At 44.4% G+C, this 12,310-nt stretch overlaps 1 protein-coding gene across 1 annotated transcript in view; it reads right to left on the reverse strand.

Moving 5' to 3' along the window:
• The window catches only part of LOC119439920 (uncharacterized), a 129,909-nt gene that overhangs the window by 46,206 nt on the left and 71,393 nt on the right, over positions 1-12,310 (reverse strand). Inside the window, exons 3-4 of the mRNA XM_037704887.2 lie at positions 8,125-8,264; positions 7,177-7,267 (exon numbers count right to left, since the gene is read on the reverse strand). Coding sequence (XP_037560815.2) covers positions 7,177-7,267; positions 8,125-8,264 — 231 coding nt within the window. The remainder of the gene's footprint in view (positions 1-7,176; positions 7,268-8,124; positions 8,265-12,310) is intronic.

Below are 12,310 nucleotides of genomic sequence, written 5' to 3' on the forward strand. Positions count from 1 at the left end.
GATATTGCGCATCATAAGGACATCAGGGACAGCTGCGTCGACGTAATCACTATCGGGCACAGGGAAAGATGGTAGCTAATCGACGAAAGTCAAGGCCTTAGGCGGCAGGCGGACGAAGGCGGTCGTACGAAAGTTGTTGGGCAGTGCAGCACGAATATGCGCGAGTAGAAGAAGTTCGAGGCAAAGGGTACGGGCAGAATAGTAGATCAAAGCTGAATGCGCGGTAAGAAGGTCGAGTCCGAGGATTAGGTCATGGGAACAATTGGTCAGTACTCTAAAAAGAACTGGAACGTGGCGGTCGGCGATACTTATACGAGAAGTTCACATTCCAATGACGGCAACAGTGCTGCTTTCGGTGACGCCTACGGCTTGGGTAGTAGCAGGCGTGAGAACCTTCTTCAGAAGACGACGGTTGTTATGACTGATTATGGACACCTGGGCTCCAGTATGTATAAACGCCGTCATAGGGACACTGTCGACGTGAACATCAAGTAAGTTCTGGTTTCGACACGACGAAGATAATTCAGCACTGCCCCCAGGAGCTGCACGGTCTATTTTTCCGACCGGGAAGGTCCATAATTGATCGGCGACGAATAGCGGCGTGGCTATTGCGAAGGGGACAGACAGCGCTGAAGTGACGGCGAGCGAGCGGGACGACTGTCATCGACGGATACGTCAGTGGTAGGAGGCATAAGGCGAGGCGAGTAGCGGCGAGGGTGGGCATATGGGCGAGGAGACGGGGAAAAGTAGCTCGAATACGGGGACTTCCAGGGGGAGCGGCAGTGGTGACCTACATGGCGAATTGGAAGGCAACCGAAGCAAATTGGCTTGTCGTCCGGAGTTCTCCACTCAGTAGGGCTGCGGTATCTGGGAGGGGAATACAGATCGCTGCGAGGTGCAGTTGTCGGCACTGGTCTGGCGTCAGGTCGGGAGACAGAGCAGGCAGCAGGAAAACAGAAGTTGGCAAGTTCTTGTTGCGCAACTGCCTGAGTGAGAGATAGATCGCTGGGGCTGAGTGGTCAATGGTGAGGTCAAGTGGGCGTGGATGGAACTGGGCAGGACTTGTAGCCTCGAGCTCGCGGCGAACAATACGTGTGACTTGCTCATTGAAGGGGGGGGGGGAGCGGTAAGGTCGGCGCAGGACGACGTCGCAGCCGTGTTAGGAAGGCGGGATAACGTGGAAGGACGCTGTGGCTCTTGGCGAGCTCAAGGATGCGGGATTCTTTGGCAATCACGTCGAGAGTGGAAAGATTGTTGAAGGCCAATTTCAACGCGTTGTCCGCGATCCCTTTGAGAACGTGGCCTACTTTGTCAACCTCAGCCATGTTCTTGTCGACTTTCCGGCAAAGAGCGAGCAGGTCTAGTACGTACGAGATATACGATTCAATAGAAGACTTAACTCGGGTAGCAAGCTCTTTTCTTGCAGCCAGCTTCCTACCAGTCGGATTTCCAAAGAGGTTGCTGAGCTTCTTCTGGAAAGCATCCCAGCTGAAGATCTCGTCCTCGTGTGTCCGGAACCAGACATGAGGTGTTCCGCTCAAATGAAAGAGGACATTATGGTAGGGTCCCAGCGGTTGTTTCATTTAACACGCTCACACAGGCTGAGCCAGTCCTCAACATCGACATGATCTTGGCCGAAGAATATGCCAGGATCGCGGGGATTGGTAAAAGTGACGTACGTTGTTGTCGGGGTCACAGGAATCGACGCAGAGGAGGTGTCGTCACCGGGAGCCATGGCGGAAAGCAGGAAGATGCGGCCGCTGCGGAGCTCCGTGGCGAGGACGGGGAACGGTACTCTCCACCAAAATGTTACGTGAACGAAGAATTAAGCACTGGAGACTATTTACAATGTATATTTACAAAAGCAAGTACAACGCCGGCCAGTTCAGTCGACAGCTCGCGAACAACGAGCAGTTCGTCTTCTTCATCGGGGCGCCCGTGTGCATCATCGACAAGAAACACGCAATATGCATGTATAAATATGAATGCAGAGAAACAGGCAACGGCCAAGCGGAGTTAGCGTGAGCACCACCACCAACAACAACCATCTGCTTCGTCTTCTGCTGGCGCCCGTATGATTCACTACATTAGGCAATTATTTGAATTCAGAGTAAGACATTTTTCTCAACCAGACAATGCACCAAGAACAAAAGGCCATTCCTGCGAGTTTCGTTGCCCCGAATACAGTTGGCCAGTGTGAAGTTCAGGGCTTCACCGACGGTTCATAAAGGGGAACCATAATAAAGTTACATTGTAAAAATCGACACACAAGGAAAACTTGAATTAGCATAAGGCGCTTTCCACGACACGCGTTTACAAATCGTGAAAATATGCGCGAGAAACACAAAGGAAGAAAACGCGCATCATGTATTTTTAGGCTAAATAAATACAATGATATTGTGAAATAAAACATTTCTTAGCATTTTAGGAAATTATGAGTGAAACCAAACACTGCTTTGAATAGTGCAGGCACTTGATAATGTGTTGTCAAACATAGTTTGTTTTATTCTAGGGACTGCCCTAATGTGAGTTCGAAATGCTAGCTCTGTTTTTGTTTGGGGCTAATCGGTGGCACAAATGTGGTGCTTTTGAATGTGATGTATAGATTGTAATAATAGATTTGATTGGCTTTAAGCATCAGATGCTTTGTGGATAGGCGAGCTGTACGCACGTGTTGTGGAAGCCAAATATGGCTTTTATATATGCGCAATTTTTTAGCAGAACAATTATTATATGCTAATTAGAGATCGTGGTCATTTCCCGCACTATTATGCCGTATAATAGTTTTGAATAAAATAGTGTATCCTAAACCGCATTGTTCCACCTCAGGGGAATAAGTCTGCTCAGCTTGTAGAAGAACCCGACTATATTATTCAATTCACTTGCCAGTCTAGCTATGAGAACATTACATGATAGATTTTTTCGGAACCATATGTTTAAGAATTGCTGGCATACAACGCGTTCTAATACTGCGCCCTGGCAGCGTATGTTGAAGTTATTTCATATTGGATTGTTAGGTGGAGCGAATATCACATACTTAGTTTTGTTAGTGTTTAGCATGACCTGGTTCTTGGTTAGCAAGAAGGGCAGAGAAAATAAGCATTGGTAGCATTTTGAACTTTAAGGATCTAATAGTGCCAGTCAAGAAAGTATTAGTATCATCAGCATACATAATTAGTTTTTTGTGAATGCGGAATTTTACTTCGGCCAGTGAAAAAGATAGCAAAAAAAAAAAAAAAACAAAGGTTCCAATATGGATCCTTGTGGCGCGCCTTTCTTAACCTCCTTGTAAGGAGACTTCATGTCGCTACTGCTTCCGTATTGATGCCGGTTTGTTAAATAATATCGTAATAGTTCTAGAGCAATACTACGTGTATCCTAATAATTTAATTTTGACAAGAGAATTTTATGCGAGACCAAGTCAAATGCTTTTCTCCAGTCGAGAAACAAACCTAAAGCGTTCAGCATTCGCTTAAAGTTATTAATTAAATGATAATTTATTCTAAGCAAATGGTACTTCTCAGGACTTTCTGAAAACAGTCTGTCATATCAATAATAACATTGCGCTTACTTATAAAACAAAAGAAAACAAGAACTGAGTGCCTTTCCACTCTGTCATCGAGGATAACCAGCGATGCTGTATTGGGATGACTCTTGTGATAATTATACTGATGCGTATAGTTATTGCTATATTGATTGAATAAGACACATACACGAAATTCGTGGTTCTTAACGTCTTTTATTTTCTCTCACTCGTAACCACAGTGGCCATAGCTTTGTGGTCGTTGTGGTACACCGCGATCGGTTGTACTGCGATGATAGACACGTTCTTGCCGAAGGTTAAATCTATACACGACCAGTGACACGCCGTCGGCACATTGAGGTATTCGCCCGCCGTTGCCTGCAGATTCTCGCTGCCGCTCCAGGCTCTGTACTTCTTCGTCGGTAACAGAGCAGCTACTCGATGGTTTTCCCGACCCGTCGGCCTATAAGCGTTCTGCGGCAGCGGCTTCCCGTCGCTTTCGCGCGGTTGTTCACGTAGGCGCTGTTTCAGGGTACGTTCTTCAGAGCGAACTACGCGCGTCCAGCCCATAGTAAGTCAGTTGTGCAACTAATGCTGACGTGGCTAGGGAGATGACAGGAGAAAAAAAAAACGAGGCACAGCGACTGGTCGGTAGACCAGGACATTTTATTTTATTTTTCAGCCTCTCCGATAGGGAGCGAAGGAGCAACGACGGCGTACAGGTGGTGTAGGGTACGGGTAAAATTTCTTTGTCAATGCTGCTCGTTAAATGGACGCAAAAATTTTCAGAACCTAGTCATATACAGCTTCGCTGTAAAAACTTGTAATGTACTATTTAGGGTACTTCCAATCACCTTGACAAAGCTGTAAAGGCAATGTTGTCTTTCTTGAGGACAACTGGCCGATCTGAACGCCTTTGAATTGCTCAGGCCCTCCGCGTGCGTGCGCGATCTCACCGTGTCCTTCCTACCCCCCTCTCCTCAATCTCATCTTTCTATTCCCTCTTTCCCGCCCCCCAGAGTAGGGTAGCCAACCAGACGCATTTCTTGTTAACATCCCGGCCTTCTCTCTTTCTCTGCTCCTCCACCTCCTTCAAATACTTTCCGCAAAACTTATAGCACAGAAATTGGTTGATAATCCGTAAGTGCACGTGGATATTCTGCTTATTGCGCTGCACAAATTAGACGGTAAGGAAGAACACCTGCCTCAAGCACAGAATTTACTATGTAAGCTAAAATCGGCAATAATAGAGACGCGACATTTGTATGCGCTATTTAAATGTGATCATGACAAGATGCAACATTATTTTTAATTTTATTCATTAACGTTTCTACTTCACAGGGTGCGATCGGGTATTATATTATAGTAATCAAAACATTGTCATTAGTAGTGATTAAAGTGTTCGGGTACATCATTTTCAGGGCAGTCGTCCACACTTCTAACAAAATAGGCATTCATATCTGCCATGGCTTCCATGCCACATAAGGTGCCATTGTCAGTGGCTATTTCTAGCGTCGAACAAGATTTCTTGTTACGATTGAGGTTTTGAACGTCGTTCCATACTTTTCTAGGGTCATGTCTAGTAAATGAGAATAGCTAGTCGTAAAAACTTGTCCCAGCACACCTCAGTTCAGACGTCACCTCTTTTCTACACTTTTTAACTGCAACAAATTCTTTCCCGCACCTTGATTTAACAAAGGCATGGCATATATTTTTCCCTGTCGTTATTTTTCTAATAAGAACACTCGTTATCCACGGCTTCTTTATTTCCAGACTATCAATAAAATGATGTGCTAGCGGGACTGTCTGCTCATAGCAAGAAACTAATATAGATAAAAAAATTTATGCGCATTGTTTGAGACTTGTATTTTTTCCAACAGGACACAACTGCCGTGAGTGAAGCTCATGGCGAGAAATAATTTAAATTGTACTGACTACGACACTGAAGAATATATTTAAGTCTGCGCACGCCCCCAGAAGGGCATTATTGCTCTTCCAAGGACTTGGCACATGTAAACTGAGTAGGCTGTACATATATTTGTAGGACCAAACAACTATTCATGCATGTATTTTAAATTTATGGAAACATTAAGGGAGGTTCAACTAACATGTTGCAACCTCTCTGACGCGGAGCTTTTGTTAAGCGGTTAATAAATGTTATACACATTATTAAGACACCCACAATGTTTTATTGCGATAGCAATTATATGGACACTTCAACCGGATTCCTGCCGTCGGCGTCGCCGTCGCCGTCGTTGTCGCCGTCGCCGTCGTCGCCGTCGCCGTGAGGTTCCGTATAGATAAAATCTTCGCCGCGCGCCGTATGCCCGAGCGGAAGCGTGCGGGGACGCGCGCTATCACGGAGAGCGAACTCACTCATCTCCCACGCGCAAGCAAGGAAGCAGCCGGAAGCCAGCGCTGGAGGGAGCGAGGGGGGGGGGGGGGCGCACTACTACTCTGCCAACAATCGCGCTCGTCGCTCGTCCGCACCGTCTCTTATCTCCACACGGCTCTGACCTTTATGCGCCGTGCATTCGCCTCTCAGTTTCCGTTGAAGCGATAGACCGCACGTACCTTCGCCCACTGCGGCGTATGCTTGCTGCCAGCGTTTTGACAGTCGTTGTCCCCAGTCATTCAGTGTGATCTATTCATGTTTGTTTGTGCGCGCTCACACCACGCTTGTTCATTCAGTTACTACTAGTCGGGCGACATTTTACGACGCACGCTACACATGCAATGCTGCCCGGATCGGCAGTGCAGCGCTACAGGTGTGTCCCTTCGCACGCGCTGCCCACGGGAAGCGCTTCTCATCAACACCACCGTTTCACACGCGTCTTCTCGTGGTCATCGAGTCTCTCTTCATGTCGGTCTACTTACGCCGCAGCACACCTGCTTACTTAATCAGCTCATGTTTACTACAATTCATATTGCTACCAAAGCCGCTCACCTTACTTCGTATGACATTGCTGTGTTGCTATCGCATTCATTGCTTCGCCATTAGGGCGAAACTGTGACATTTTTTGTGTTCCTTCTACGCAACCCATATTTGATGCACTGCACTACATAGGCTATGCCAAATTGGCAACACCAGTTAAGTCAAATGCACACCGCGAGACGTTGACGCAGCGATTTCACGAGGTCGTAGGTGACGTACGGGGCTTGTCGAGCAACGAAAGATGAGCAGACCGCTACGCAGGAGAAAGTACGATGCATTGCACATTTAGGGCTTCGGCACCCCGGCGTCACTGGCGCATGCCCATTTTGAGGAATTTGCCAAGGATATAGACATACCTTAGTAAACCAAGGATGTCGTAGCCTAAGAATAATTATACAAGAACATCAAAGAAGCCGTTAAAAATCATGAGCTATTCCAGAAAAAGTCGGTATGTTTTACAGCTAGTTATATAAACCAAATGCCATGTGTACAAGACTTTGCTACGACATATGCTTTTGATTAGGAATAACAGAGATCTACTAATTTTTGTCAATATATAAGCCAGAACATGCATTGCGATAACGACCGGCACAGCAGCAGCTCGCAGCAGGCTGGTGGCAGTGGATCGGTAAAGAAAGTTTCGCTTTAAAGTCCCTTACAGCTACGCATACCTGCTCCAGCGCTTTGCACCCCAAACAGAACAAGAAGGAAGACATACCTGCAGTCATCATGGTTTGCTGTTTCATTCAAGAGTGTGAGGGCCCTGTCGCATCTGCCGTCTTCGGTGTTCCCCATTATCTCTTGAAATTCTGAGTAAATAAAAAAGGCACTGTGCACCAAGAAGAATACTAACAAGCATATTTATATTTGATCATTCGCTGTACGCCGCGTGACAGTTCTCAGCTGGCGTGCTTCCACAGATTAGTAGGAGGGGCGCGGGGATTCACAAAAATGTGCGTTAATTACCGACGCAAGAATACTGCGACAGCTGTATGCTTGTACTTTCGAAGAAGCATGAACAAACAAGCTATGATGTCGAATCCATCCTCATGGTGCCGGATGAATATTTGTGTAGCACCGTGAATGTGGAATGCGGCGTGAAGAATAACATCGATACCAGGTTCCTCCACATTGTGCCCACTAGCAAAGACAAAATAATTATTTGATTGAATTCGGGAGGGCAGGGGTGAACATGACAAAGGGATTTAAAAAAAGCACAATAGGGATCAGATACTCCCGATGACAACAATAATAACGACCGGACTGTTCCCCGAATAGGGGCAATACACGTACGCCGTGAATATTGGCTATAAAGGTAATGATGCGTTAATCTCTCGCCTGCAGTGGGCGTTGGCCGTACAGAGGAACTAAATAATAGCTAGCTTCGCAGGTTTCTAAATATCTTCGACAAGTATGATCAGCTCCAAAAAAATGAACCTGCTTTGTCAGTTTTGCGTGCGGCGCTGTTAATATTCTTTCAAAATGAGCCGATGACTGTGCAGTGGGGAGAGTTCCCCTTGGACTGAAATGGGCAGTACAGAAGAGAGGACAAGAAAGGAATAGCAGGAAGGTCAAACAGTTGGGCCTCCGGGAAAACAGAAGAAGCACAATAAAAAGTTCAGCAATTGAAATGTGCAGGAAAGTGCGACAAAACTGGTTTACTCACGCCTCCAACTTTGCAGCTCTTTACCACACACGGTGTGCCAGAAGAAGTGATACATGGATTCTCTGGCTGTCATTTCCGGGTGCATTCTACAGCTTGTCAAGGAACCACCATAGCATAAAGACTTTTCTAGAAAGATCCTCCTGTTAGAAAATGAAAAGTACACAAGGACATGTACTTAAGAGGCCGCGAGTGTAATCAAGAGATCGCAAAATCATTTTTATGGATTTCTATTTTGACGGCGTGATCCAAACTTATCGCATAAACTGCCTTCTACATTCACAGAATTTTTTTCAAAGAACGCAGAAAATTGTTCAGCAGAGGGTTAGGTGTGTTCAGGTAAGCACAACCACAAGTGGTTTCCGAATGCTTTGTTATTTCATCGAAATTTTGTTATTACATAGCTAAGTTTGAAAATGCACTGAAACCGAGTGTAATTTTTGAGCGCACTCCTTTTTTTCTGCATAAAAATCTTGACGAAGGCAAGGTGGGAAAAACGGCTTAGGGAATTGCGTGGTGTAACTTCTATAACAATTAAAGTTCTATATGCCTTCGTGCTTTTTATATCTCACACACACAGCTTTGGCAATAGAAATAAAATAAACCTAATAGTTCGCACCAACTAGCCACTAATAAAGGCAGATTTGGCTTTTGAACATAACATGAAAAAACGGCTGGTTTCTCACAACCATTTGACGCGTCTTTTAAGAGTTACTTTCTCTCGTCATTTTTTTTCTGTTTTTACTTCGCTACGTGCTTAACTCGTTGCATACACCATTAACCACAAAGCATAATCTGCTCTCACTTAAAGCACGTACTAAGTACGGCGGAATAACAGAAATATATTTGTAAATATATAATTATAAAAATTGCGAGGACACCTAAGTGCTCCTTATGAGTTGTGAAGCGAAAGCAATAACGTATAATTCAACGCCGCTGAATGGTCCTTCAGGTTATGAACTCCTCGAGGGAAAGCGAGCGCGTTGAGGCGCTTGGCGCCTTCTAGATAGCACAAGGCCGGTGCTCATCGATCGACGACGTCATGCTACCTTACCCAACTGCCATAGAATCTAATGGGCACGCGTTTTAGCCCAGTGGGTAAGACACTCGGCTTCACAGCGCGGGGCACAAGGTTCGAAACTCACTGGGGCCAACGTTTCTCATTTACAATTTATTTTCTGTTTTATATATATTATAATTTTATTTATAGCGATTACCGAGGCGAAGTTAGAACGCGGGCGGGAGCTTGTGCAGACAAGGAACGCGGAGGTAACACAGGCTTCTGAGAGCGAAGGTGACGTGGTGGCGCGGCGATGCTCTCCCCCCTCACGCAGCACCTGGAGCGCCAGCGCGGCAGCAGGTATGCCCTTTCGCCCGCTCTACTCCATCGAGTCGCACACGTGACGAGACGTCACAGCTAATGGGCGTTTAGGTGCCCCTTCGCTGCTACAGACGCCGGATTTTTTGCTCAATGGGCTATTTGATCCTTTCGCATAAATAATGTTCATTACATGCCCGGCACAGTAACATATCCAGCCCGTATAAGCAACATTGCTTGTGTGCGAGGCTGGGCAGTCGACAGGCACTACTAATACGTGTAAGCAACGGAATAATATTACACATAAACTAATAAAAGCAATATAAAATAATACTGGAGCATTTTAAATGATCGCTTATTGGGATATTGGATATACATGAACATAATATGTCTACAAAGTATCAAAGTGCGTAAAATGTACATATCATGTAGTCGCGTTCTGAAAGTACCCCTCATCTGCAAACATGCTTATAAATTCCTTAAGAAAATGTTTAACGAATCTCGGCATTACATTGCACCCATGACCTTATTTGTTTAAGGGATCCTAAGATATCAGCATCCTTCAAATCATTAAAAGTAGCTGGTATGTGCAAATCACGACCATCTTGCTACAGTTTGTATGCATAGGATGCACAATTTTGTTCGTATACGGCGTAAGCTGGCAGATTTCACGTGGAATTTCTTCCAATTATCAGAAAAATGATTCTTATACATGGCGTCAAACAGAACTTGTTGCTGGACATACATGTCACACCGGTACATGCTCGACAAGACATCCTCTCCATGAACAGGTGTGGCATAAGAGAGGCTACAGGGGTTTTTTAGGATGTTGGTAATTATGTTAGGTCTACTAAAGATGCGAAGCCCTAAATTGTTATTCCGTACCTTAATACTGATTCTCCAAGAGATTTGTAAACCATTTTACGAACAGTTGGATCGGACAAATATTTTAGGGCATACAAATCAGCACACACTGCACGTAAACACTTTGAGAGCTCTTCATGCAATGTGGACAAACCATGACAGCCTGTCGTCAAAGTGTAGACCTAGGTACTTTGTGTTTTTTACCAGACTTACTAGAGGACATGATAATGCATCAGATTCACTGGTAAGGAGATATGCAGGTGAAACATCCGCAACTATTTTATATGGGCTTTAAAACTTATCATGTTAGTCTTTGATTTACTATTGAAAATTTTGTTTTCAATGAATCAGTCAAGTAGTTTGGACGCACCTTACAATAGTACTCGAGCGGCTTCGTTCAAGAATTTATGAGATACAAGCAACGCCTAGTCATAAGCATGTTTTTAAGTATTCGATTTTTAGTGGTAGGCAAGCAAGATTGTTGGTATAAATAATAAACAAACGTGGTCTCAAAACAGACCTTTGTGGCAAACCTGATTTAGCACAGAACAAGTGTAAATTGTATACGTGATGAAGAAATTGCGGTCACTGACGAAGTCAAGGTGAAAATAACAAAGCGACGTTTCGGGACCCGTACGGTTCCTGAAACGTCTCTGTATTATTTTTCACCTTGACTTGGTCAGTGACCGCAATTTCTTCATCATCATGTTACCTGACCAGACAAACTTTCGTCGAACCCTTGACTAAATTGTATATGTTTATGACATATATATCATATAGTTCATTTATATCGCTTTGGAACATTTTACCTTCTGAGAAGTCATATACATTGTACTCATTTTGTCGACATTTTAAAATTCACTAATTAGATAAATTATCAGTTTCATATCTTCGTGTTCCTACTTATGCTTTCTTTGTATTAGGCAACATGAAATTATTGTTATTGGTTGCCATAATTTTCATCTATATGTTATATATATATTTTAACCCGCAACCCGCCGTTGCCTGCTGATCGACTGTTGTGCTTGTACCCTAACTACTTTTTGTTAGGAGGTCCCCCTGACAGTTTTCACTTTGGGACCTCCTATTTCACGATCATCCTGTACATATGTATTTCGGTATTACGGCATAATTAACTGATGATGATGATGATGACAAGGTTGATAGTGCTTTTTTTCTTATGTACCGTTATCTTTAATGTTGGCGGCAACATTTGAAAATTCGCAAACCTTTAGCTGTTTTCGCGGAGGAATATTAAAAACAATCGATTTCGCAAAAATTTTTCTGGGGGATGATCTCCTGTCATCGATTCACGCTTGTATTCAAAACATTTTGCATTGTTAAAAAATAAAACGAATAATAGTGATGTCTAGGCTACGAATTTCTTCAGTCGGCCGCTTCTGATTAACAACGTCGCATAGCGCCGCGCCAATGCCAGTGTAGTTTCCGTTCGTTCCATGAACTAAATTAGCAACTTGCAGCTCTGTATACGGAACACAGGGGCTCATTTTACAAGGCAAAGTCGTCACAGGCTTTTAGTGCATAAGGTGTTCTTCGGCTGTATTGAAATGGAAAAAAAGGGAAATACATTTCAGTGCTCACATTTAGGTAAAGCTAAAGTAGAGCTAGACTCTTGTATAGTCCAGAGCCTTCCATGGTAACGTTTCTCATAGCAACTGTGTCGCTTTGGTGTAATGAAAACGTTTTCTAGCCACATAATCAATCATAAAAATAATATGATCAATCTATTAATAACCTTCTTGCGAAATCTTTTATTCGTCGTACGTCATGTGTTAGTGTAATGAAACAAAATCATGCGCTACAGCATGGAAATGAATTCGCTGGGGCTTACAGAAGTCGTAAAGGTGCCACACGACGAATCTTGACGGAAATCTCCGTTACCACCCCGCCACACAGGATCGGGCTGATCTTGGCTCCTGTCCACGCCTCACTGCCGGGCTATGATCGCGCTCATGCGGCTGCCCGAGTATTTACTTGCCAGGCGTG

The sequence above is a fragment of the Dermacentor silvarum genome, chromosome 2 (assembly GCF_013339745.2).
Source record: "Dermacentor silvarum isolate Dsil-2018 chromosome 2, BIME_Dsil_1.4, whole genome shotgun sequence".
In the NCBI taxonomy this organism is placed as follows: domain Eukaryota; kingdom Metazoa; phylum Arthropoda; class Arachnida; order Ixodida; family Ixodidae; genus Dermacentor; species Dermacentor silvarum.